At 47.3% G+C, this 26860-nt stretch overlaps 2 protein-coding genes across 4 annotated transcripts; one reads left to right on the top strand and one right to left on the bottom strand.

The window, feature by feature from the left end:
* Positions 1 to 341: 341 nt before the first annotated feature.
* On the bottom strand, positions 342 to 10690 carry BLCAP (BLCAP apoptosis inducing factor). The gene is made up of 2 exons (XM_057701026.1): positions 10592 to 10690; positions 342 to 2289 (listed from the first exon to the last, which is right to left on the bottom strand). Exon 2 carries the CDS (start codon positions 2111 to 2113, stop codon positions 1850 to 1852), a length of 264 nt encoding a protein of 87 aa, XP_057557009.1. The 5' UTR covers positions 2114 to 2289; positions 10592 to 10690; the 3' UTR covers positions 342 to 1849.
* NNAT (neuronatin) lies at positions 4107 to 6530 on the top strand. Of its 3 annotated transcripts, none has more exons than XM_057701027.1 (3): positions 4107 to 4297; positions 5218 to 5298; positions 5526 to 6530. In XM_057701027.1, exons 1-3 carry the CDS (start codon positions 4226 to 4228, stop codon positions 5616 to 5618), a joined length of 246 nt encoding a protein of 81 aa, XP_057557010.1. In that variant the 5' UTR covers positions 4107 to 4225; the 3' UTR covers positions 5619 to 6530. The 3 variants fall into 3 exon arrangements, with proteins under 3 accessions (XP_057557010.1, XP_057557012.1, XP_057557011.1); XM_057701029.1 differs by having other exon boundaries at positions 5218 to 5293; positions 5526 to 6519; XM_057701028.1 differs by lacking the exon at positions 5218 to 5298.
* Positions 10691 to 26860: the final 16170 nt, after the last annotated feature.

Here is a 26860-nt window from a genome sequence, read left to right as displayed (position 1 = left end):
TGATGATTAGGGCTCCAGCTGTCTTAAGTTGTTTGTCAAGGGATCGGTTACTCAAATCTCCTACGGAGGGAAACAGTTTCAGGCGAGAAGCCATGGGAGCTGAGAAACGCAAATGTCTCATCTCTGAAAACTTTCAGACTCCCTCCTGTTCACCGCCTGGCCTGCCCCCTGCTCCCCCTCCCCCAATCCCACCATCTGCTCTCCAGAGAGCAGATCAAATTTTCGGGCTAAGGTACTCTGGCGCCAAGGACTCAGCCCCTCCACGCTACCCCCTGTCCCCCACCAACTAAGAAATCCAACACCATGACCCAAATGGACTGCAGCCACATAAAACCACAGAGTAAAGTTTATAAAGCTTTATTAAACATTTCAAACAGCTGTGCAACGAACACACCAGAAATAAAAGCTCCAGAATAGCAGTCCAAATGTTCCACAAGTGTGGCCTCGCAGTCCCATTGCCTAGATGGATTGCCTCCAGTTCTGTCCTCTGCCTGGCCCACCTCCCTCCCGCTTCAGGCAAGAGAAAGATGGATGGTTGAGAGCGGAAGGACAACCACGCTGATCCCCAGTGGGCAGGGGCCAGGAGACAGTCTCATTTGCCAACACTTTTACTGAAGCGCAGAAAAAGAAAAAAGCAAGTGACAGTCACAAAGTCTTCCCGTGTATTCTTCATAACGTACAGTCTATATGCGCAGGACTGGAGAAGCTCCTGGCACGAGGACGATGGCCACTGCTCCCCTCTGTCTTGTCTGAACCACCTCGGAGTCCAGTGTGCTGGTCACTTTGCAATCCCCATGCTAAACACAAACTGTAGCGGCACATTCTAGCTAGCTATTGCTACACCTCAAACTCAGAACACGTTCGATAAAGCTTCTTTAAAAGGAATTTACACATGTACTAGTACACGTACATATACACACACGCGCACGCACAGCATACCACACCAAAAAATCTCCAAACACCTATCAAGGGGATCGTGGCTGTTATGAAACACACAAGTAACTCTCCCATTCACTCGGCTGGGGACTGCTAGATCTATGTAAACACACCACACATCAATCCTGCAAAGCATGCATGGGAGACAGTATGAGGCCCCCCTCCTCGCGACAGCTGAGAAAGGCAGGAGGAAGGGCAAAGGAAGCAAAGCTGGGCTGTGGAGCAGGAGCCCAGACCCCCAGCTGAAAGAGCAACATGTATCTCTTACTTCTTCCTTCCAAATGAAGTGGGGAAAATACTGAAGACTTGTGGACAGCAGTCAAGACACATTTCTGTCTAGCCTGCCAGCCAGGGAAGAAGAATGAAAAAGCGAGGCTCTCGGGCGTCAGCAATCTCTTTATATTTGAGATAAGTGCAAAACTGAGCCCTGTCTTGGACAGGTGCTCCCCCAAAAAGGAAAGGGGTAAAGAGAACTAACAGGAAGCCAAGAGAGGGACGGAGGAGTCAGTAACACTCTGAGAAGGGAGGACCCCCCTGACAAGGAAAGGTCACAGAGGTGACAATGAGACTGGCACTTTATCTGCCCGGGTCATGCTGGGGCAGTCGGCCAGGATGGGTGCAGGCTCCTCGCGGGAATGAGGCGAGGGGGGTGGCCATCCTGCCAGCCGGGGGCCAAGATGGGGACAGAACACACACAACCACAAGACCACCCACGACTACAGGACTCTACGATAAAAGCACCAGTCAGTGCCATTATTCACATTATAAGGATAAAACATCACAGGCCAAAAAGGCGCCGTCAGGAATGTGGCACCCGCGGGGCAGCGGGATTTGAAACTCCAATGCTTTATGACCTATGTCAATGCCTCCCCTCCCGTCTTCTGCTTCCTCGGAAAGCTAACTGAGCTGGCTGTTAGGTGCCCACAACACCGGGGTCGTGCGCCGATTCTGGAAGCGGGGAATCGGAGCAGTGGTACAGGAAACAGTTTCCCCAGCAGCTATAGCAGATGAGGAACAGGGCTGCCAGGAAAACCAAGGCACAAATTGTGCAAGGCTTCCGCTCCAGGAGGAAGCTGAGCAGGTAGAAGCCCATGAACATGGAGTGGCTGAACCACAGGGCGGGGTTGAGGGGCTTGGGGATGAGGAGGACGGGCAGCAGCCACTGGAGGCAATACATGATCTCTGCCGGACAGGGCCTTCGCCAAGGCCACCGGGCACCGCTGCAGGAACCGACCTAATGGGAGCCAGCGGGCGCGGGCGGTTGCCCTCTGCTTTCTTCAACCCTCGCTCTCCAGGAGCTGAGCCGCTCTGCTCTCTGGCTGTCAGCCCGGGATCACCAAGGCAGCAGGGATCCTGAAGAGAAAAGTCAACACAACAGACAAACAGACACAAAACAGACAGACAGACAAAAAAAAAAAAAAAACAGGAACAGAATGTATACTTATTTGGAAAAATGGATCATGGTTAACAACAGCAAATGTGAATGCCCTTTCCTCCCTGCCCACCCATGGAAGTCTACTCCTCTCAAGTCACCCTTTCTGGAAGCGTCCTGGGTATCTCCCCTTGCTGGGGGCTCGGCCACAGGGCTCTAGGCAGGTCCAGCACAGTGGACTGGCTTTCCCTGGGCCCTGCCCAGCAGAGATCATGTATCGCCTCCTGGGGCTGCGGCCCGTCCTCAAGGGGCCCAGACCTCACAACACCGCCCTGTGGTTGCCACCGGACGGCCATGGGCTCCGTGCTGTGACCCCCGCGGAATAAGAAAAGGATTCTGTATCTAGTGTCTCTCACAGCAGGTGCTCAGTGCAGACTCAAAGTAGTTAGCGGCGCACTGCCGGTGGCAGGTCGCAGGCAATGGATCCTCGCAAGTTCCGGGAAGCCGAAGCCTCCGCGGCAGCATCGCCGAATACTTTGTGTTAAGATGGCAGCCCAGAACGAGCTTGCCTTTTTCAAATAATCCGGCGTCATTTTGCCAAAATCAGCCAACTTCTTCGAAAGTCAACGTAGGAAAAAAAAAATCTCCCTGCTACTGCGTCCAAACTGACCTCTCTTGGTTCACCTGTGCTCTCCATCTGCTGTCAGCACTGTACAGAACTTGACCTCTATGAGCTTTTAATCAAAATTAATTTTCTATCCACACAAGGGCAAATGCCAGTTGGCCTCTGTGCCAGGCAGTTTGCTGGAGAGAAGATAAGAAGTGCTCTCAAGTAGCGGGCCACCGGTGCGCCAGGGCCGCGCTCGCAGACCGCGTTCCGGTCTTCCTGCCGCGCTTGGAATCGGAGCGGCGTAGCCGCGACCCTCTGGTGGCGGTAGCAAAAGCCCGCTCCAAGCTCCAGAGGCCCAGCTCAACGGGTACAAAGAACCTCGCTGACTGAGGTACACCTACCAGCCCCTGGGGGTAAGGGAGCAGAGGTTGAAATGACCCGCCTAGCACAACAGTATCCCAGAGCGCATTCAGACTACTTCTTTGCAGAGCTCATCCCGTCCGCGCATACAAAGGCGCCGTCCCTCCCGCATCCCTCCCACAGGGTAGACACCCAGTGACTACTGCTTTTGCGCTCAGGGTTCAGTGCCCTGGCTCGGCCCCCTACAACCGCCACCGCTGTAGATCTAGCAACTGTAAGAAGCGGGATGCCAGGAATCAGGGAAAGGTTCCGCGATCAGGGACTCTCGCAAAGCAGAGGCCGTGGGCTTCTAATACAGCGAATATCGGATAAAGAGTGCTGAGCGGGGGGTCTGTGAAGTCAATACTTCTGGAAGGGGCACCTGTTTTTGCTCTGCGGGGCAGATGATTCCCCTCTAAATTAGGTCCCTCTGGTTTTCCATCCATGCCCAAGGTGCGATCTGGCGTGGCACCGGACACTGGGCTCGAATTTGCAGGCCCGGCCTCGGAGAGAGGGGTTCTGCTACCAAAAGGTGCGCGCCCCTACTCTTAGCCTACGCGCTAACTCAAGAGTTGTATTTCCCCTCCATTTTATATTAAAATTCAAAAGCGGGCACCGCAGAATCTTCTGGAAAGGGGCTACGATGAACTCAGGAGGCGGGGGTCGGTGTAGAAAGAGCAGATGGATTATTTTTTTCCTCTCCTGACGAATGAGGAGCGCCCCCGACCACCCCTCCTCAAGGAACAACCCCCCCCACAAGGGCGCATGCGCACTCGGGCGGCGGGCGGATACTTAAGGCGCGGCCACCGCGGCTGCGGCAGTGCGCCCAACAGCGGACTCCGAGAGGCCAGCGGACCGCAGGACCGGCAGCACTCGCTCTCGACCACCCACCCACCACTCTCGGAACCATGGCGGCAGTGGCGGCAGCCTCAGCTGAACTGCTCATCATCGGCTGGTACATTTTCCGCGTGCTGCTGCAGGTAAGTGTGCCCGGGTTCTGGGTGGGAGAGGGTCCCGAAGCGCGTCCCCTGACCCGGCAAGCCCGCGTCACAGTTGCCGCATCCCGACCCATCCTGTCCTGATTGCCGCGATCCCTGCCCGCCCAAGTGCCGCGGCCGGCACTGCTCGCCCCCGCCCGTCCCCCGCGCCCTCCTCCTTGCGTAGACCCTTCCCAGTGCGCCCGCCCGGGAACAAAGAGTTGGGGCGCGGCGGGCGCCAGCCGCGGACGATCGCCGAGGCTCTTAGCGACCAACGTGGTAAGAAAATCCCGCTACACCAGACTCGACCCCAGGAGGGAGGCGGGGCACTTCTGTTTTGCGAAAAGAGACTTTACTGCTCACATAGCCTAATTTTTCCGCCTTAAAAAAAATTGCGCATTGCGGGGAAATTTTCCTTTAGAAAATATAGCACTTGTGGGGGTGGGACAAAGAATAAGTTAGAAAAAGGCACTTCTCAGGGAAAAAGAAAGCACTTCTTAAAAAACAAGAATACAACAAATCAGAGAAAAATTCGCGGGAAAAAATGAATTAGAGAAAATGCGCATTGCAGGAAGAATAAATCAGACAAAAGCACTTGGCAGAAAAAAATGCATTAGATAAAAAGCGCATTGCAGGAAAAAAATTAGACAAAGGAGCTAACAAATTATGTATCGATAAAAGCGCTTTAACGAAAACAATCAGAGGAAAAGGTTCTTCGCAGAAAAAAGGCGCTTCCGAAAAAAGGACAGTTCGTTTTATTTAAACAAAAAAATCAAACAGAGGCAAAGCGTTTTGTGTAAAAAGAAATAAATTAGAAGAAAGCGCTTTGTCCATAAAAATCATCAACCCTAAAAGCACCCCTTGCAGGAAGAATTCCCTGCTAAAGGAATCCTTTGCCAAAGGAATCGCATATTTCCTTCAAGGTGTTCCTGGAATGCTGCATTTACTGGGTAGGATTCGCTTTTCGAAATCCTCCAGGGACACAGCCCATTGCGAGAAGTGAGGTATACCTAAGTTGTGGGTCCAATCAGCTTGCGGCCATGCAGCCTTCAGCACAGTTGGAAAAGCTCCAACTGCCCTGACTCGTGGACAAGCTGCGCCCGCACCCGCCTCTCCCCATTGGACAGGCGGGCGGGGCAGGGGGTGGGGCGGGGGCGGGCACGGCAGCGCTGCAGATACGCTGCGGGTGCTCGCCTCTAAGGGCAGGTCCTGGGCCTCTCTCTCTCCACAGGTGTTCAGGTACTCCCTGCAGAAGCTGGCGTACACCGTGTCGAGAACCGGACGGCACGTGCTGGGAGAGCGCCGCCAGCGGGCCCCCAACTGAGGCTCCAGCCCCCTCCCCTGGGCGGCCGTGTCACCAGGTGCTCCTGTGCAATTCCACCAGCATGGGAGCCAGTGCCGCGCAGGAATCGGGCGTCCCCTGTGCCCTCTCGCCAGAGGAGCACTTGCCAAGGTCAGTGAGGGGCTGGTAGGCCCCCGGAGAAGCAGCACCGACAATGACAACACCAGATCCCCTCCCCACCCCTTTGCACCCGTCCTACTGCGGGTGGTGTAAAGGGGGGAGGAGGAATGGGGGGAGCAGACCCCTGAGATCTGGGCACAGGCAACGCATTCAGATCTGGACCAAGTCGGGACAGCGCCATCCCAGCCCCGCAGCCACGGCCATGCCAGCAGGCCGCACCACAGAGATCCAGACAACCACACCAGCCAGCAGAATGGACATTCCAACATCACCAGCCGAAGCCCTGAATCTTGGTGCAGCAGACAAGCAACAACTGCACACCTGTGTGGTGGGACTGGAGGGCAGAGGGTGAGGGAGGAGGGTGAAGAAACGAGAGCAGGGCCCTCTCATTGTCCCTTGCCTACGGCATGTGCATTTCAGCCTTGCTGCCTTTGCTCCCTCAATTCCTCTTTCCCCCTCGCTCCTACCCAAAAAGAAATATGTCACTCAATTTGGACCTATTGAAAAAGAAAACAAATCCCATCTTTACCAAAACACCTCCAAGCCCCCAACCCCTCACTGATCTTGCATCCCCCAGGTCTCACGCAATTGTGGTCAATATTGTGGTAATTGCTAATTGTAATGACTGTATAAGTGTGCATTAGTTGTGTCTCCCCGGCTAGATTGTAAGCTCCTGGAGGACAGGGACCGCCTCTACAAAAAATAAAAAAAAGTACCTCCCCCGTCTCGCACAGTGTCCCAGGACCCTGCGGGGCGGTGGAGGCACACCAAAAAGTTTGTCTCCTGTGACTTCTTTTGCAGCTTCAACACATACTTCTAAGACTGGGCTGATGTGCCCATTGTGGAGTGGGCACACTACTTGGGAGAGAGAGAGAGAGAGAAGGGGAGAGAGGGATAGAGGGAGGGGAGGCAACAAAATGGGAATAACTGTCACAAACCCAGTTCCATCTCAACACTGTCCTGAGACAAAGGACCACATCCCGGCCCCCCCCCCGCCCCCAGAAAAAGGTGGACATCTTCACTTATGGTCTCGGAATAAGGGACCACTTATCCCTCCCCAAAGGGGTGGGTGCCTTCACTTGTCCTGGGATAAGGGGCGTTGGAAAGATGGAAGGAGGGAAAAAGTGGGAGGAGCCCTCAAAATGGGGTACTAGGGACCAAGAGGGTGATTATGATTTCAGAACAGTCTCATTTCCATCCAGGATCTCCAAGAAAACGGGATGGGGGGGGCCCGCACTGGCTTGGACAATGACTATGGGATAAAAGGCGTGGTATGGTGCCTGCCCTACCCAGCTCATCCCTCCAGGCCCTATAACCTCTACCAGGACCACTACAAGGGCATCCTGCCAGGCCTGCCTACTCCCCCATGGTCTCCTCCCCTACCCTCATGAATCTCTCTCCAGCTCTCTCCCCCCCACCACTATATTCTCTGCTTCTCCTATCCCTAGCCTCCATATCCTTAACCGTGCTTACCAGGTCCCTGGCTCCCGGCTCTCCCCTGCCATCATGCCAGGGTGGGCGGGCTGCTCGGCTCCCAACTTCTCTCTCCCACTCCTCAGTGAGTCAGGCCTTCTTTTAAGTGGGGTCAGCTGACTGCCTCACCAAATGGCCCTGCCGCCTGTTCAGCCTCATCTCTGGCTTTATGTGTCCCTGTCACCACACACCTGTTCCTGGGTCAACATCCAGGGAGTGAGTTGGAGGGCCATAAATCTTTCTGCCATTTCCTCAAATCCCTTAGTCACAGTTGTCACCAACACTTCTGGAGCACAAAGGACCTCAATCCCTTGAGCCTGACACTGCCCGCCCCTAAGCCAGCCCCTAGCATTTCTCAGCCCAACCACTAGCACCTTTAGAGGCACCTATAACTTCAGTTCAAGGTCAGAGAATTATGGGGGTAGAGGGTGTAGACCTCAGTTTTGCTACTGGCTTTGCCATCAGTCAGTCCAGGGAACCTGGTCAGGTCAATCCTAGCCCCCACCATCAGATCCCCCTCTGTAAAAGGACTGCTAAGACCCCAGTGAACCCCAATGTACTAGAAACAATTCTGCCATCAAAGTGGCAGTGAGGACTCAATGGGACTGGGGTGGGGATGTGAGATCCAAGCTTCGTCTTCCTCAGGCTGGGTGGTTCCAGCCCCTACCATAGCTTGAATGTGGGGCAGGACTCCTCTTGCCCCAGGGTGACTCAGCAGCAGGCAATGCCTACAAGTCCCTTCTGAAGCCTGTATCTTGGCAAGCCTCAAGACTGGGAATTTCTGTGGTTTTTCATACTAAACCCAGAGAACCATGAACATATTTAAACATGTGTTCTCAATGAGAACCTCAATGAGGCCCTCCCCTCAGAGCCCTCAAGGGGTGTGCCCACGGCCCCACTGCCTCAGATGCTCTAATCTCAGCCCAGTTATAAGGTAGTCAGGTTCAGGGAGACAGGATGCAAGTGTCTGGCTGCTCTTGACACAGTAGGCCCCCCTTTTAAAAGGCAGGAGGCTGCTGGCAGCCCCAGGGCTTACCAGATGATCTTGGCAAAGGCCATCAGCAGGGCTCTGAGTGTGGCATGATGAGATGACAGACTTCCAGGCAAGGGCTGCCCTGGTGGGCTGCACCCACATGGGTAGCTTGAATGTACAATGTCCACTGCCCCACTTTCATCCCCCATCCAAACCCTCATGTTATGGCAGGAAACACAGTCCACTAGAGAAGACGGAAGGAATGTGTTCACTTTCTATTCCTGTGCAATGCTTAGAAGTCTGGTCCAAACGCATCCTGTTTATAAAATTTTTTTCAGAAGCAATACCATTAAAACATTTTATTCAGAGAGAGAGCAATGGGAGGAGTTGAAAATGACTACAGTTTTGTTGCAAAGCCCTTAGTCCACAGGCCCCCCCTTAAATTTTTTCTACCAGCCCCACAAGACTTTGCCCCCAAAAGGTCAAGGATAGACCAGCTGAGTTATGAGGGAATTGGAATGGCTTTGTGAGACTCCAGCAACAGGCAAGACTCTTGGGACTAATGCCCTCAAAGGATGTTAGTTTCTCAGCCTAACCAGTTTAAGTACCATGGCTGTCAGAGGTGTGGGGTGCTATGTGACACTGTTACCTCTACTTGTGGAATATTTGGATTGCGATTGAAGGACAAGTTTCTTGAGCTTCAGCTGCAGGACAGCAACAGCTTATTATATGTGGGTTGGATGAGGGAGCAGGTGTGCTGTGAGCCATTTGCTAGGCATCTATTTTCAAACTATCTACTCAGGAACCAGCACCCTAAAGTGAGATTCTGAACTTACAGTTAGTTTTATCCCTAGAGATTTAAACCTGCACACGTATACAAAACATTAGTCTAACAGTCTCTTTTTCCCTGGTGACCTCTCATTTCCTCTATATGCCCCAGAGACATGTCACCATCTTCTCTGATGATGATCCTGCTCACCCTCCCCTCTCCCTTTCTCCCTCCCAAGGGGCCCATTCCCCAGCAGGATCCAGATTCCAGAGCATTCCCAGAACAGGAAGCCAGAGAGGCAGGCGACACATGGTCCTTGGTATATCACACAGTGACAGGCTTGAAATGGAATGCATATGTTTCAAAGATAAGAGAACAACAACAGAAAAAGACAGCCAAACCCAGACTTCCAGATTCCCCTTCGAAACAACATATTACAGATAAAAGGTTAAACGTTTTTGGCAGCAATTCTAACAAGACCAATTTCAGATATGGAAATGATCTGGTCACTGGAAATCGACCAGGGCTCCGCAATCATTCAACAGATTTGCTTGACATTAATTAGTCTCTGCTTTCAAACAAACAAACAAACAAACAAACAAGATCTAACATGGCATTAGCACTTAAGCTGGAACTTTCTTTCCTTTTCTTTCTTTCTTTTTTTTTTTGTCCTGGCTTTGGTGTTGCCGTCCAGAAGGCTGAGGGGATGACTGCACCATGTCAGGCAGGGCAGACAGAAGCTGTCCCCAAGACACCAGTTCCCTGAAAGGGATAAAACACGATCCAAATCTATAAACAGAAAGACCATTTCCTTCCTAGGACAGACCCCAGTCTGCCCCAACATTTAAGGCTGAAAAGGGACACGGAGGCATGGAAGGAAATTAAAGAAGGTTTGGAAGACGGAAGGAAAAAGCAACTGTCCCCCATGCCCCATTCTTCTTTCCAGGCCATTAGTGTGCCAGTCATCCCATTTCTCCGGCTGCCCTTGAGGGCCGCTCCCCATACATACTGTAGGAAAGGGAACGGGTGTCCAGACTTGGTGTAAAATTAGACGGAGTAAGAAGCACCCGCGACCCAAAGCAGAGCGTCAACCTATCACCCCAGACACCAAGGCGGGGACCTGGGGAGGGAGACCCTTTTCTCCCCTCTCCCCCACGCCCCTTCTGATTAAAAATTAAAAAAAAAAAAGAAAAAGAAAAAGGAAGAAAGAAAAGGAAGCAAGAAGTGGCGGGGACAGAGTGACAGGCATCTCGGAAGCTGGGCCCCCTACCACAGGTCTCGGGGCGGAAGAGAAGGTGGTCGCACCCGCAGCCCCGCGCTCCCCAGCTCTGCCTGCCCCATCCCGGGAGCAGACAGGCGAGCGCTGACCTTGGAGGCTAGAACGAGAACCCAGGGGTCCGGTTACCCGCCCTCGGGCCGTGAAGAGACCCCCAAGGCCCAGGCTGGGGGCCAAATAGGGCAATCACGTGACACCGGACAGGGGCGGCCCCCAGGGTGCGCGGAAGGAAAACCCCAGAGAGGGACCGGACGACGCCTAAGGTGACCCCGAAGGGACAATATGGCGGCGCGGCCGCACTGAAGGCCTCTCATCCCGCCCCCAGGAGGCCGACGCCACGGTACCTGCGAGCCCTGCCATGGCGCCTTCGCCACCGCTGTCGCCTCCGCTGCCGCAGCCTGCGTCCACCTCAGCTCGCCTCCGACGCCGCAGGAAGCCGGGGAGACGCCCCCTTCGTCTTCTAGTTGAGCCGGCCGAGGACCCCTTCTGGGATTCGGCTGCCTACGGCAGATGCCTGATCAAACGAGCTAAATTCGGGCCGCCCTCCCCCATATCCTCCTAACATCTGCCACAGGTGACCACTTGAAGACTTTCTACTAACATGCGCAGAAATCTGGGGGCTCTGAAGTCTTCAAATCCAAAGAACTTTTGGTCAGGCGCATCCTGGGCAGCCCCGAATCACGGCCCCCCCTCCTTGGTCCCCTCATACATATGCAGTAGGTTGTGATCTTACAATGAGAGCGGAGGGGGCGTACCCTAGTCCCCGTAGGTGAACGTTTGTTCACTTTGACCCTCTGGGATGACCCGGGTACTCCGGAAAAACCTTCCAGTGACTCAAAGGCCGCCTACTCCTTGGCCTCTTTACGAAGGCCATAGGTGAGGAGCGGAAATATTCTGCTCAGAATTTAGGATTTGACTTGAGTCAGGACCTCACTCTTCCCTGTGCCCTGTACTTCGGGCACGCGGCTTGCCCACTTAGCTTCCGCAAGTCTGTTGAAATGCCTCTTTCACACGGTTGTTATAGAGATTAAGTGAATCAGTGTATTCATTTATTAGCTAATTAAGCACATTCCGTGAGGGTTTACTACGTGGAAGTGCAATGCTGAAGGCAGGAGGATAGAAGGGAAGGTGGCATAGGTGCGCTGGTCTAACTCCAGCTGATGCCGGGCTACTGGAGGAGAGTGGGGGAGGGGTGGAAAAACAATCACGAAATTACTTATATGTGGAATCTAAAGTATGACACGAACATATCTATGAAACAGACTCACAGATATGGGGGTGGGGGAGGGGTGGAGTGGGTGTTTGGGATTAGCAGATGCAAACTGTTATACTTTATGTTAGAATGGATAAACAACAAGGTCCCACTGTATAGCACAGGGAGCTGTATTCAATATCCTGTGATAAACCATAATGGAAAAGAATATGAAAAAGAAATGTATATATAGATATATACATATATATGTGTAACTGAATCACTTTGCTGTACAGCAGAAATTAGCACATTGTAAATCAACTATATATCAATAAAATAAAAATGTTTAAAAATCATCAAATGATCACTGTTAATAATTTTAATCAAATCAGTATATAATTATGCATGATGGGAAGTGCTGTGGGGGAAGATGAAGAGTGTTATGAAAAATTAATGGAGGGGAATTCCCTGGCGATCCAGTGGTTAGGACTCTGTGCTCTCACTGACGAGGGCGCGGGTCTGATCACCGGTGGGGGGTGGGGGAGGGGAATGGAGTCCTCATGTCCTCATGTAGGGTGACGTGTGAGGATGGACTCTCCTTGGGAAGCTGGCATTTAGGCTGAAAACGCAACGGTAGTTATGCAGGGCAAGAGTGAGAGGGGAAATGTTCTAGGCAGAAAGAACCGCTTGTCCCAGATGTGGAGGTGGGAGGAGCAGGTGAGGGTGAGGAAAGAGCAAGTAGGGCAGGTGGTGCTACCTAATGAATTTGAATTTTATCTTGAGCGTAATGAGAAGCCATTTTCATCAGGGGAATGCTACCAGGTTTGGGTTTCTGAAAGGCCACTCTGGCTGCAATGGCTTGGAAAGCACTTTTGAGTGGGTGTGGGGAGGCTAGTTAGAAGGCTTTTGCAGGTTTCCAGGTGCGAAGGAATGGTGACCCTGGCAGGGCGGTGGCTTGGGGAGGTGAAGGAGTAAAGAATGTAAGATGGAATGTGGGTGGGTGCTGAGGCAGCGACACCTAGATCTTTGCCTTGAGTATGAAGGAATGAAAGAGCCCTTGACTAAGGTGGCAAAGACTGTGATTGAGGGGGAAGATCAAGAGTTTGGTTAAGAAGGTAAGTTTGAAAAGCCTGGGCAATGACTGAGTGGAGAGGGTCAATAGGCAGTTTTATATGAGACTGGTGCTCAGAAGCGAGGCCTGGGCTGAAGATACATATTGTGGTAGCATCACTACCCAGCACACACGTCATGGTGCTGGATGCCATCCCAAGAAAGTGAAGGCAGATGAAAAAGTTGGCAGAGGAGGAGGAGTCAAGAAAGGAGGATGAGAAGCAGGGACCCATGGGGTGGGAGGACCAGATGAGCCTGGGATCCCAGAGAGAAGGTTTCAGAAAGAATGTTCAGTGGAGCTGACTGCTCTGGAGGGCAGAAATGGCACCATTCGGTTTGGTTTCAAGGTGGGGCTTATGGACTGTATCCTTTACAATTCAAGTTCCAAAAGCAAGACCCTAAGTCACTTGGCTTAAAAAAATAAGTACCCTGCCACTCAGTGGCAGGTTAGTTGAGTGGCTCGACCATGTCATCACGGACATGCCGTCTCTCAGGTTCATTCCATCGCTGCTCTGCTAGCCTCATGTTGGTTTCATGCTCACGGTCATAAGAGGGCCACCCCAGTTCCTGGGGTCCCATCCACGTCAAGGAGATGACCATTCCTCCTGTTGCTGAGACTCAAACAAACTAGATGTGACCTCTACCTTGCTGCTTCGGGGCTGAGGGATCCATGCACTCATGGCAGGCACACCCAATATGTGACACTGGAGGAAAGGAGGCACCTCAGAGTGGAAACTCTCACTTAAGGAAGAGAAAGGCTAAGCATTAGCAAGGATGTGGGTCGACTAAAATTCTTGCACACTGCCTGTGAGGGAGGAAATTGGTACAACCACTTCAGAAAACTGGCAGTTTCTACTAAATGTAAATAGACATCTATGCTATGACTTAGAATTTCCACTCCTAGCTTTTCATTCCAAGAAAAATGAGTGCCTATTGCAAAGAGAATTGCACAAGGATTTTCATAGCAGATTTATTCGTAGCTCAAAGTGGATATAGCCCAATGTTCATCAACAGGAGAATGGATAAACAAGTTATGGCCTGTCCACCCAATGTAATGCTACGTTTTACATATAAAAGTACAAATTGCTGGGAGTTCCCTGGTTGCCTAGTGGTTAGAATTCTGGGCTCTCACTGCCGTGGCCTGGGTTCAATCCCTGGTTAGGGAACTGAGATCCCACAAGCTGTGCAGCATGGCATAAGAAAAAGAAAAAGGTACAGGGACTTGCCTGGTGGTGTAGTGGATAAGCATTCTCGCTCCCAATGCAGGGGCCCCGGGTTCACTCTCTGGTCAGGGAACTAAATTGCACATGCATGCCACAACTAAGGAGCCCTGGAGCCGCAACTAAGGAGCCCGTGTGCTGCAACTAAGGAGTCCGCCTGCTGCAACTAAGACCTGGCGCAACCAAATAAATGAATAAATAAATAAAATTTTTTTAGAGTTTTATTGTTAAAGAAAAATAGAAAAAAAAAGTAGAAATTGTTGACATGCGTGACACTACAGATTATACTCACGTGTGGTATGTGGACTAAAAGAGTCCAGACACAGAAACAGTACATATTGTGTGATTCCATTCACAGAAAGTTCAGGGGCAGGCAAAACTATCCTATGGTTCTAGAAATCAGAATAGTAGTCACCTGGGTTGGAGGGGGCATAGAGATGGGAGAGGAGCAAGAAGGACTTTTATGGGATGCTGGAAAAAGTCTATATCTTAGCCTGGTTGGTGATTACATGGGCAAAAATTCATCAACCTGTACCTTAAGATTAGAGGACTTTACGTACTGTATATATGTTATACCCCAAGAAAAAGAAAATGTAATAAGAGAGAGGAGGTCCTGCCATCCATGGCATGTGATGTGTGCTGCCGAGCAAGAATCAGATGGTCTATTTCCGGAGGGACTTCACCCTCCGGTAAACTTCATGCCAGGTCTGGGCATTGACAAGGCCCTGGTAGCCAACCCTCTCCCCCTCAGGGCCCCCAGAAAACAGGAGAAGGTGAGGCAAGGCCTCTTATTCACATGGATCTGGTTCCTGTCCAGCTGGCTCCCTTCCCACGGACCCACGAGACTGCTTCACCTCCCCGCCCTCACCCAGCTCAGTTCCAGGTGGTAGAAATGACACCAGAGCTGAGCTCTGACTTGAGGGACCTGGAAGGTCTTTCTGCCCTAAAATTTTGTTCAACAGACCTTAACTTCCTGCCAAGGCCTCTCCAGCCTGGCCCCTCCCCCCAGACACCCAGACTCACCCATGACTCCTGCCCTCTCTTGCTCCATGCTCCGCATGTCTTGTCCATCCCTTCAGAATCTGCCTCAGGGCCTTTCCTGTCCCGACTTTCAAAGCCTTGGTCCAGGCCACAATCCCCTCTCTCCTTGGCCCCGTACCAGCCTCCTTGCTGGTCTCCCCGTCCCCATCTCACCCAGAATCATCATCGTCCACACAGCAGCCAGGATGATCTTTCTAAAATGACCCTGTCACTCTTCTTCTTGAGGGAGTGTCCCCTCTCCTCTGTCTTCACCTGTCAATCGCCTCTCCAGTGTCAAAGCCCCAGGTCAAACACTGCCTGCTCCATGAAGTCTTTGCATTCATTCAGCAAACGTTTACTGAGCACCTAAACTGTGGCCAGGCACGTGCTAGGTATGGAGGATGGAGAAGTGAAGGAGACAAGTGCCGTCTATAAACAGCCTGGGGAAGTGGGTGATTAAGCAATGCCAATGTGTGTGCACTTCCTGTGTCTGTCAGCTCTGACTTGACTATGAGCTCCTTGAGGGCAGGGCTTATCTTCAGGGCATTTCTTGGCTTCAGAGCCCAGTATAGGGCCTGGCAGGGCGGCGGAGACAGTAACTGTTGAACGAATGGATACATGAATGAATGAATGAAAGGCCAGGCCAGCCTCCTCCCTTTCTCATTTTCCTCCAAGCCACCGATTTAGCTGGTAACCAGGTCCATGGAATTCAGTTGGAACTGGATGGCAAATGTGGAGCTAAATGATAAAGAATCAGCAGAAGGTTGTTATTTCTAGAACAAGGTTTTGAGAAACCATAATACCTTCTTTCCTATATCATCACTCCATTTGACAATTTTTTTTTTTTTTGGCCCCACCACGCAGTCGGTGGGATCTTAGTTCCCCGACCAGGCATCGAACCTGGAATTTTAACCACTGTACCGCCAGGGAAGTCCCCCACAATTATGTTTTTTGATGATCAACATTATATCCTTATCAAGACTTAGATTCAGGAAATTTAACTGCAATAGAACAATAGTTATTTGTTAAATAACCAGAGAAGCTACGTGATATCAAAAGATTTAAAATATAAGAAGAAACAAATGAATGGATATAACAAAACAGAAACAGACTCACAGATATTGAGAACAAACTAGTGGTTATCAGTACGGAGAGGGAAGAGGGGAGGGGGAAGATAGAGATAGGGGATTATGAGATATTATAAACCACTGTGTATAAAATAAACAAGGAACAGGGATATATTGTACAGCACAAAATACAGCCATTATTTTGTAATAACTTTAAATGGAATACGACCTATAAAAATGTTGAATCACTATGTTAGACACTTGAAACTAATACTGCAAATCAACTATAGTCCAATTAAAAAAATGTAATAAGAAACATTATTACCAAGAAGACCAAAGAACTGATCTCTAGGATAGCACAGATTGCAGTCAGAGTGCCAGGGTTTTAATCCCACTCTGCATTTACTAGCTGTGGGTCCTCAAGCAAGTTACTTAACCTCTCTGTGCCTCAATTTCCCCATGTGTATAATGAGGAAAACTTGAGCATCTACCCCAAATGTTTATTTGTGGGAATTCAGTAAGTTCATGTCTTAAAGCGCTTAGAATAGCACCTGTCACAAACTTAGCACTCGAGAGCTACCTGTTAGTACAAATGGATAAAACAGGCTATCCTAGAGGCTGGCTGAGCTGTGGGAACCCTGATGGGTAGGGCCCCTCCCAACCATGGCGGTTAAGTTTGCCATCCTAAGGAGGCAGGACAAGTGTGTTCAAATCCCAGATCTGCTTTCATGACCTCCAGAGGTCCCTGTCTCTCCGTCTTCAGTTTCTTCAAAGTCCTTTTGTTCCAGACTTCTTAGAGCTTCTACGTTTGGGAAGGTACAGCTGCTGTTTTAGCCTAGTCTGTGGCGACATCTAGTGGTAATATGGGGAAATGCCTGACATTCTTATTAAGGTGTCTTCAACCTACTGATAGGAACAATAAAAGTTACGGTGTGAGTTCTTCATATGCTAGACACTGAGTGTTACATGAACATTATTAGTTAATTTTCAATGTAATTCTATAAAGAATAGGTTATTATCCTTATTTTACAGAAGTCAGTCGTCTAAGGCTATACAGTTATAGGTGACAGAACTGGATTTGAATTCAGGCCATGTGGACCTGAAGGTAGCATTTTTAATTCCTCTCTGTCAGGCTCCTGCATGAGTATTGGGAAAACATGAAAAATTATATTCCTGTCTCATGCAGAACATAACTATAATTTATAGCTATTTTAGGGAGAATAAATGAGGCTTAGACTTCCATGCTTGAATAAGCTGTAAAATATCTCCCTAATATTCCTTGGAGAATTTAGGACCTAGGGAACTCTTCCTTCCCAAGTGGCCAAGTCAATCCCAGAAGATTATGGGATCCTGCCAAGGACTAGCTATGAAGCCTAGATTCCAGAATCCCAGTTGTCATTCCTTCATTCAACCCTACAACAAACACTTCTTGAATACCTAGTGTAAGCCAGACATTGTGGAGGCTCTAGGGAAACAGTGGTGAACAAGAAAGAGAGAGTCGCTGACTTCCCTGAGCTCACAGTCTGACGGTGGAGGAGCCAGGCATGGAACATGAGATTATAAGCATGTCACTGTAACATGGCGAAGAATCGTAGACAGGGGGGACCTAAGTTAGTGTGGGGGTGGCCAAGGAAGGCTTTCTGAAGGTGGTAACGTCTAACCTGAACCCTGAGGATGAGTAAGAAGCTTTCTGCATCATGAATATGGGTGACTGCATCATAGGAAAAGATAATAGAATTTGAGACAGCCCAGAGGTGAAAGATCAGGATTGGTCCAGGAGAACACAAGCAGGGCAGTGTGGCTGGATCTCCGAGGGTAAGAGGGGATTGACCTGGTCATGGTCATATCACACAGGGTCTTACAGGCCAAGGAGAGGAGTTTGGATTTTATCCTAAGACGATGGAGAGCCACTGAAAGGCTTTAAGCAGAATATATGCATGTTTAAAAGATTACGCTAGGTGAAGTAAATGGATTGAGAGCCAGAGAGGTTGTGGGGAGATGGTGGGGAGGCCCAAGCAGCTGTCTAGGTAGTGGTGGTGGTGATGGGGGTTTTGTGGAGGGTGGAGGCAGTGGTGATACGGGGAGGTGGGCTAGTTTGTTTCTTTGGAGGCAGGGCTGTCAGAATTGACTGACTGCTTAAATGTGAGGGGGTAAGGAAAGGAACTGAGGATGATTCTTGGGATTGGGTTGGATGTACTGAAATGGGTAAGACTGAGGGAATAGCAGAGTTGAGGAGACTATCTTGAGTTCAGACCTACCCCCAGATGGCAGAGATTTTGCTGTTGTTGTTGTTGTTGGCTCAGGTTATGCTGTGACATTGCCCCAGACACAGGGCTGGGAGGAGGCAATGGCTGTCACAGTGTTGCTGAGAGAGACCGCAGACTCTGCCGCCCGGCGTGTATAGGATCATGCCAATGACTCCCTCTGAAGAATCAACACAAGGTGAAAAGGAAATCGGAATGCTTTCACTATTTAGTTGCACAAAAGAATACTGTTCGGAGTTTTCCTTGGAGAAGCCAGATGGGCCCATTATCACAGGAACTTCTTTCAGGTCAGTGAGTCCACTGAGGTGAGAATTTATTCGAAACTCAGGTTGATGTGATTCTGAGAAAAGGGTGCAGACTGTGGCCAAAAATTCCTGCCTAAAATTTGAAGTGTATACTCCTTTGGTGGAAAGCAGTGCAATTTCAGCTACTTTAAGGAAAAAGGAAAAAGGAAGTGAATCAGCAAAATCTTGGTGCTCACAGAATTGAGAGGCAATTAAAGAAGCAAGCTTCAAAATCTCCCTTCCTGCCCCAGGGCCTTTGCACATGCCATGCCCTCTCCAATTCTACCGGAATACCTCCCCTCCCTTTCTTCATTTGGCTGACTCAAACTCATTCTTAAGGTCTTGGTTTTATTGTCGCTTCCTCAGATGCTCTCCCTAGTTTTCCAGATGAATTCAAGTACCTTTGATAGACGCTGTTCCCAGTAACAAGTGTTTTTCTGTTGTAGCCCTTAACACAATTGTGACTAAATAATTATTCATTTGGTTAGCATCTGTCTTCCCCAGTAGAGTATGATCTCCATGAAGGCAGGGACTAAGTCTGTCTCGGTTCCTGTTGTGTTTCCAGAACCTAGGACAGGGGGTGATAGACAAAGTTATGCTTCAAGGACAAACCAACCCAAGACCTTGGTAGCTGATGATCACAAATGTTCATTTCTCATCCATGCTTCATGTCCATCACGGCTGAGCTGTGGCTCTGCTCTAGATTGTTTCACTCTGGGACCCAGTCAGATGGAGCAGCCTCAACCTGGCAGGGACCGGATCTGACTCATCTCTGTGTGCTAAGACCCTAGCACAGGACCAGGCAAAAGGGTGGTATGGCTCGAAGTTGGTTGAGTGGAATTGTGCTGACGTCCTGGCAGGGAATGGGGGTTAGTCCTAGGAGACAGCTGAGTGGGAACGCCACAGACTTTCCCTTCAGGAGCTTTGTCAGTCATCACACATGCCTCCTATATCCTTCCAACAATAAAGCTGAGTCTTAGGTTAAGCACTTGCTCAAGGTAACAGCTAATGAGCAGCCTGCAGTGGAGAAGAGTGGTTAAGACAAAGACTTTGGAATCAGAAAGATCTGGGTTCAAATCCTGCCTCTTTGTGACAGTAAAACATGAGGTTAAATAATGACAGTAACGCGTTATTTCCCATGGAATAAAAGAAGAATCTATGAATCCATACTGTTAATAAAGAAACAAGTGGGAGAGAAGGGAGGGCTCTTTCTTATAGCAGAATGCTGACTAGTATGTACAGAGGGGATGATGGGGTTACAAAAATCACTATTTTGCATCCTTAATAGCAAAATATGAATATAAAATACGAATACTCAATGAATATGAATAAGGATCATCAATGGACACTAGAATGTCTTGGTGAAAATTTGATGAGGAGTAGTATATTCACAGTCTCAAAGTGTCTCCTTCCAAATGGCTTATTAGTTACAAAGGAAAAAATGATGATAGTGGAGAAATCCAGCAGAATCTAGGATCAAGGTTAACATCATAGTGATGGGACAGACCGACATGTGTGCCCCTTGATGAGATGCGCCAAGAAGGGTTCCACTTACCTGGTCTTCCTGTCAAAGGAGCAGAACCTGAATCTGATCATGAGAAAACAATTAGGCAAACTGAAATTTGAGATGGTCTACAATGTAATTGACTCCAAAAATGTCAGTGTCAAGAAAGAAAAAGAAAAGAACTTAAAGGAGAATACAGAAATGTAACAACTAAGTGCAACATGAAATTCTGTACTGAATTCTGCCCTGCGTAAAATTGGTTATAAAGGACATTATTGGGGAAGTTGGCACAATATGAATGCAGACTATGAACTAGATAAAGGTATATTGTTCCATGTTAAATTTTCTGATTTTCATAGTTATACTACGATTGTGTAAGAAAATATCATTGTTCTTGGGAAATATTTAGGGGAAAAGAGGCATGATGTCTGTAATTTTTTTTAATTAATTAATTAATTAATTTTATTGGCTGTGTTGGGTCTTCGTTGCTGCACACGGGCTTTCTCTAGTTGCGGCGAGCGGGTACTACCCTTCGTTGTGATCCGTGGGCTTATTGCGGTGGCCTTTCTTGTTGCAGAGCACGGGCTCTAGGCGCGTGGGCTTCAGTAGTTGCTGCACATGGGCTCAATAGTTGTGGCTCACAGGCTCTAGAGCGCAGGCTCAATAGTTGTGGCACACGGGCTTAGCTGCTTTGCGGTGTGTGGTATCTTCCTGGGGCAAGGCTCGGACCCGTGTCCCCTGCATTGGCAGGTGGATTCTTACCCACTGCGCCACCTAGGAAGTCCGTCTGTAACTTACTTTCAAATGATTCAAGTACATATATTTATAGAGAGAGACAGAGAGGCAGAGACAGAGACAGAGACAGACATAGAGAAAGAGAAAGAGAGAAAATTTTAAAGTAAATGTGGCAATGTTAACAGTATGTGATTCTAGGTCAAGGGCATATGGTAGTTCTTTCCACTATTCTTGTGACTTTTTCTATCAGTTTTAATTTATTTCAGAAAAATGTTAAAAATGAAAAAATAACACATTTAAAAATCATGGCTTCTTCCTTTTTTTCTGTATTTCATCAAAATCCTAATCTTAGTAATGTGAAAAAAATGTGTCTTAGAATTTAATAAACATAGAAGTTGTGTGATCAGAAAGCAAGACAAATTATTTCACCTCCCTGTGCCTCAGTGTCTTCATCTGTAAAATGAGGCTGATAATTCTGCCCTCTTAGTGTGGTGGAAAAAGCCTGAAAACTATTTAGTTTCAAGGTAGCACACAGTAAAAGCTTGATAAATGTTAGCTGCTCTCTAAGTAGATACTGAGAGAGAGAGAGAGAAATCCTCAAGAAAAATTCTACCTGCAGATCACTTCATAGGAGACTTAAGTTCCTACTGCATTTTCAAGACACTGAAATTTGTATTAGAGAAATGCAAATCAAAACTACAGTGAGATACCACCTCACACTAGTCAGAATGGCCATCATTAAAAAGTCTACAAATAGCAAATGCTGGAGAGGGTGTGGAGAAAAGGGAGCCCTCTTGCACTGTTGGTAGGAATGTAAGTTGGTGAGGCACTATGGAAAACAGTATGGAGGTTCCTTAAAAAACTAAAATTAGAGTTACCATATGGCCCAGCAATCCCACTCCTGGACATATATCCAGATAAAACTATAATTCAAAAAGAAACATGCACCCCTATGTTCATTGCAGCACTGTTCACAATAGCCAAGGCATGGAAACAACCTAAACGTCCATCAACAGATAAAGATAAAGAAGATGTGGCATGTATATACAATGGAATACTACTCAGCCATAAAAAAGAAGAAAATAATGCCATTTGCAGCAACATGGATGAGACTTTAGATTATCATGCTAAGTGAAGTAAGTCAGAAAAAGAAAGACAAATACCATATGATACCACTTACGTTTGGAATCTAAAATAGGGCACAAATGAACCTATTTATGAAACAGAAACAGACTCACAGACATAGAAAACAGACTTATGGTTGCCAAGAGGGAAGGGGGGTGGGGGAGGGATGGACTGGGGGTTTGGTATTAGTTGAAAAGAATATAAAGAAGGATGCATATATGTGTATAACTGAGTCACTTTGCTGTACAGCAGAAATTAACACAACATTTTAAATCCACTACACTTTAACAAAAAAATTAATTAAAAAAAAAAAGATACCCAAATTGGAAATTGTAGGCGTAGGTAATGAACTGGAATTCCAATCAGTGGCCTTCTCAAAGAAAAGAACTTGGACCTATATATGAAAGATTGGTGAGTGAACACACATGCGTGTGATGGCCTCTGGTTTGATCATCAGTGTCCACACACACACCCCTAGCAGGGGCTGTCTTGCCCCCAAGGCCTCTCCATGGGGACCACAGACTAGCAGGGGCATGGATCCTAGGGCCAGGGGTGAGGCTCCAAGTCCTGGAGTGCTGGGTAGCCCAGCCTTCAGCCAAGGCTCAGAGCAGGAAGTTAGAGCCTCCAACCCCCTGGACCCGGAAGCAGCCCCCACTGCACTGACCCAACAGAGCTCAGCAGCTCCAAGGCCATCTCTGGGGTCCCTCAGAGCATTCTAGTCCTACCTCCAATACTCATGCACTGTGTGCACTTGGGCAAGTCACTTTAACTCTTGGAGCCTAAGGATCCCCAGCTATATGGGTTTAATCACAGTACTTCCTCCCAGGGGTGGTTGTGATGTTTCAACATGTTTATGCAGATAGAGCACTTGGCGCCATGCATGGCATGACACACAGTAAACACTCAGGAAGCCGTCGCTGCCCTGATGACCTCTGGGATCCGCACAACCCCCTGTGCCCTAGGAAGGAGATCGCCAATCCCACACAGTCCATCAACCATAAGACAAATGCCAAAAACCTTTTTGTGGCCTCAGTAATCTGGTTATAAACTCAGCTGAAGAACTTGCTGAAAGTATTTGGCACAAGATAAAGAGACACTTAAAAATTGAATTGAAAGATCATGAGTATTTTTCAAGCTGGAAAGCAGCTCGGAGAGGCTAAGAACCCTTCTCCCAGCACTTTGAGGACATTAGTAAATAACCTGACAGACTCCATGAAAGGACTGATCCTAGAGGTTGCTTCAGATGGTTTCCAGAAACAAAATTTGTTGTGCAGAAATCACGACATCGTGTTGATAAGGAATGTCCCTTCCTCGGTGTCCCTTCCAGAGAAGGGGGTCAATACTCTCCTGAACTGTCTACTGGGTACCATTGCTTGGATGTCTGGCAGGCATCTCAAACTCAGTGTCCAAAACAGAAATCCTGATCCTTCCCCCACCCCAAATCTACTCTACCTGCAGTCTTTTCCATCTCAGCTAACGACAAGTCCATCCTCCCTTTTCTCCTTAGAGTCATCCTTGACATTTTCTCTACACCTTATCAATCTCTGCGACTCCAGCTTTGACATAGCTCCAGAATCCAACAATTTCTCACTATTTCTGCCACGAATATCCTGATCCAAGGTACCATCATCTCTTACCTGGGTTATTGCAAATGCCTTCTTATTGGCCTCCTCATTCCAGCCTTCCTCTGCTGTGGTCAAGACCCAGCAGCCATGGTGATTTTGTTAAAAATAAATCAGATCATGTCAATACTCACCTCAAAATCCTCAATGTCCCTTTATTTCTCCCAGAGTTAAATCCTAAATCCTATAAGACTCTCCATGAGCTGCCTCCCTGCTACCCTTCGGGCATCATCTCTGTAGCACTCCAGTCTCATGTTTGTTCTTTGCAGATTCCAGATATCTTCCCCCACCTTGTGAATTTGCAAGGGCTGTTCCCTCTGCTGGAATGCCCTTCCTTCAGATATTTGCATGGCTTATTCCCTCACATCTTATAAATCTATATTCAAGTATCATCTATTAAACAAGGCTGACCTCACCATCCTCTCTGAAACTGCAATCTTCCCCACACTCAGATACCTTTCACTCAGTTCTGTTTTTCCCCATAGCACTTACCACCTTGGAACATGTAATGTAATTTATTCATTTAGTATGTTTATTGTTTAATATCTTTCTCCTCCCTCTATAATGTAAATTTCGGGGGTGGGCAGGGATGTTTGTCTGTTTCATTCACTGATGTGGCCCTCTTTTCTGGCAGACTGTCTGATGAAATAGTCCATATTTATTGAGTGAATGAATCTGCATACTTTGTGTGTGTGTGTGTATCTATATCTATATTGTTTAGAACTTTATCTTCATCCCAAACTAAGTAGCATTGAAATGAAAGACTTGTTCTGATTGATCATAAATATTTCTTTCTCTTAATTGGTTTGCAAGGCAGAAATAGAGACACAGGTGTAGAGAACAAACATACGGACACCAAGGGGGGAAGTGGGGGTGGGGTTGGGGTGGGATGAATTGGAGACTGGGATTGCCATATATGCATTACTAATAAGAAGAAAAAAATCAAACTGTACACTCAAATTTTAAAAAGTAGCAGAAGTAAAACTGGAAAATTCACACACTTGTGGAAATTAAACAGTACATTTTTAAACAACCAATGATCTAAGAAGAAATCACAAAGGAAATTAGAAAAACTTAGAGATGAATGAAAATGAACACAGAACATACCCAAACTTATGAGACACAGCCAAAGCAGTGTTAAGGAGGGGATTTATAACTATAAATGTTTATATTAAAAAAAAAATCTCAAATCCATACCTAACTTTACAACTTAAGGAACTAGAAAAGGAAGAACAAACTAAACCCAAGGCCAGCAGAAGGAAGGAAATAATAAAGATTAAGTTAAGGATAAATGAAATAGAAAATAGAAAGCAAGAGAGAAAATCAATAACACCAAAAGTTGATTCTTTTTGAAAAGATTAACAAAATTGACAAACCTTTAACTAAATGGACTAATAAAAAGAGAGAAGACTCAAATACTAAAATCAGAAATGAAAGTGGGGACATTACTACCAACTCTAGAGAAATAAAAAGAATTATAAGATCATACTAAAATAATTGTACACCAATAAATTGGATAACATAGAGGAAATGGAAAAATCCCTAGAACACAAAATTTTCCAATTCTAAGTAATAAAGAAATAGAAAATCTGAGTAGATCTATCTATGCGTGTTAAGGAGATTGAATCAGTAATCAAAAATCTCCCAACAAATAAAAGTCCTGGACCTGATGGCTGTACTGGTGAGCTCTACCAAACATTTAAAGAAGAATTAGTACCACTCCTTCTCAAACTTTTCCAGAAAATTGAAGAGGGAACATTTTTTTTAACTTATTTTATAACACCAGCACTGTCTTGATACCAAACCAAATTCAGCAGCATATTTAAAAAATTTTTCTATAACTGCTTTTATTTATTTTTTAATTAATTTTTTACTTTATATTGGAGTATAGTTGATTTACAATGTTTTGTTAGTTTCAGGTGCACCACAAAACGGTTCAGCCACACACATACATATATCCACTCTTTTTCAGATTCCTCTCTCATATAGGCCATTACAGAATATTGAGTAGAGCTCCCTGTGGCACATAGCAGGTCCCTGATGATCATCCATTCCACACACAGTAGTGTACGTATGTTGATCTCAAATTCCCAATTTATCCCTCCTCCTCACCCTTCCCCTTTGGCAACCACAAGCCTGCCCTTGAAGTCTGTGAGTCTATTTCTGCCTTGCAAGTAAGCCCATCTGTATCATCTTTTTAGATTCCACATATAAGTGATATCATACTATATTTGTCTTTCTCTGTCTGACCTACTTCACTTAGTATGATAATCTCTGTGTCCAACCATGTTGCTGCAAATGGCATTATTTCTTTCTTTTTAAATGGCTGAGTAATATTCCACTGTATATACATACCACATCCTCTTTACCCATTCCTCTGTCAATGGACATTTAGGTTGCTTCCATGTCTTGGCTATTGTAAATGGTGCAGTGAACATTGGGGTGCATATATCTTTTTGAATTATGGTTTTCTCCAGATATATGTCCAGGAGTGGGTTTGCTGAATCATATGGTAACTCTATTTTTTAGTTTTTTTAAGAAATCTTCATACTGCGCAGTGGTTGTACCAATTTAGATTCCCACCAACAGTGTAAGAGGGTTCCCTTTTTTCCACACCCTCTCCAGCATTTACTGTTTGTAGACTTTTTGATGATGGCCATTCTGACCAGCGTGAGGTGATACCTTGTAGTTTTGATTTGCATTTCTCTAATAATCAATGATGTTGAGCATCTTTTCATGTGCTTTTTGGCCATCTGGATGTTTTCTTTGGAGAAATGCCTATTTAGATCTTCTGCCTAGTTTTTGATTGGGTTGTTTGTTTTTCTGATATTGAGCTGCATGAGCTGTTTGTGTCTTTTGGAGATTAATCCCTTGTCAGTCTTTTCATTTACAAATATTTTCTCCCATTCTTTGGGTTGTCTTTTTGTTTTGTTTATGGTTTCCTTTACTGTGCAAAAACTTTTTTTTTTTTAATTTTATTTTTGGCTGCATTGGGTCTTCGTTCTGCACACAGGCTTTCTCTAGTTGTGGTGAGCAGGGACTGCTCTTTGTTGCAGTGCACAGGTTTCTCATTACGGTGGCTTCTCTTGTTGCAGAGCATGGGCTCTAGGCACTTGGGCTTCAGTAGTTGTGGCACTTGGGCTCAGTAGTTGTGGCTCACAGGCTCTAGAGCACAGGCTCAGTAGTTGTGGTGCATGGGCTTAGTTGCTCCACAGCAAGTGGGATTCTCCTGGCCCAGGGATAGAACCTGTGTCACCTGCATTGGCAGGCAGGTTCTTAACCACTGCACTACCAGGGAAGCTCCTGTGCAAAAGCTTTTAAGTTTAATTAGGTCCCATTTTTTCATTTTTGTTTTTATTTTCATTACTCTCAGAGGTGGATCCATAAAGATATTGCTTCAGCAGTATATTAAAATGATTACACACCATAACTAAATGGAATTTATTCCCACAATGCAAGGATGGTTCAAC

This window comes from Hippopotamus amphibius, chromosome 12, assembly GCF_030028045.1.
Source record: "Hippopotamus amphibius kiboko isolate mHipAmp2 chromosome 12, mHipAmp2.hap2, whole genome shotgun sequence".
Classification (NCBI taxonomy): domain Eukaryota; kingdom Metazoa; phylum Chordata; class Mammalia; order Artiodactyla; family Hippopotamidae; genus Hippopotamus; species Hippopotamus amphibius.
The sequence above is the reverse complement of the archived record's forward strand: the minus strand, read 5'-3'. Positions and strand labels throughout refer to the sequence as shown.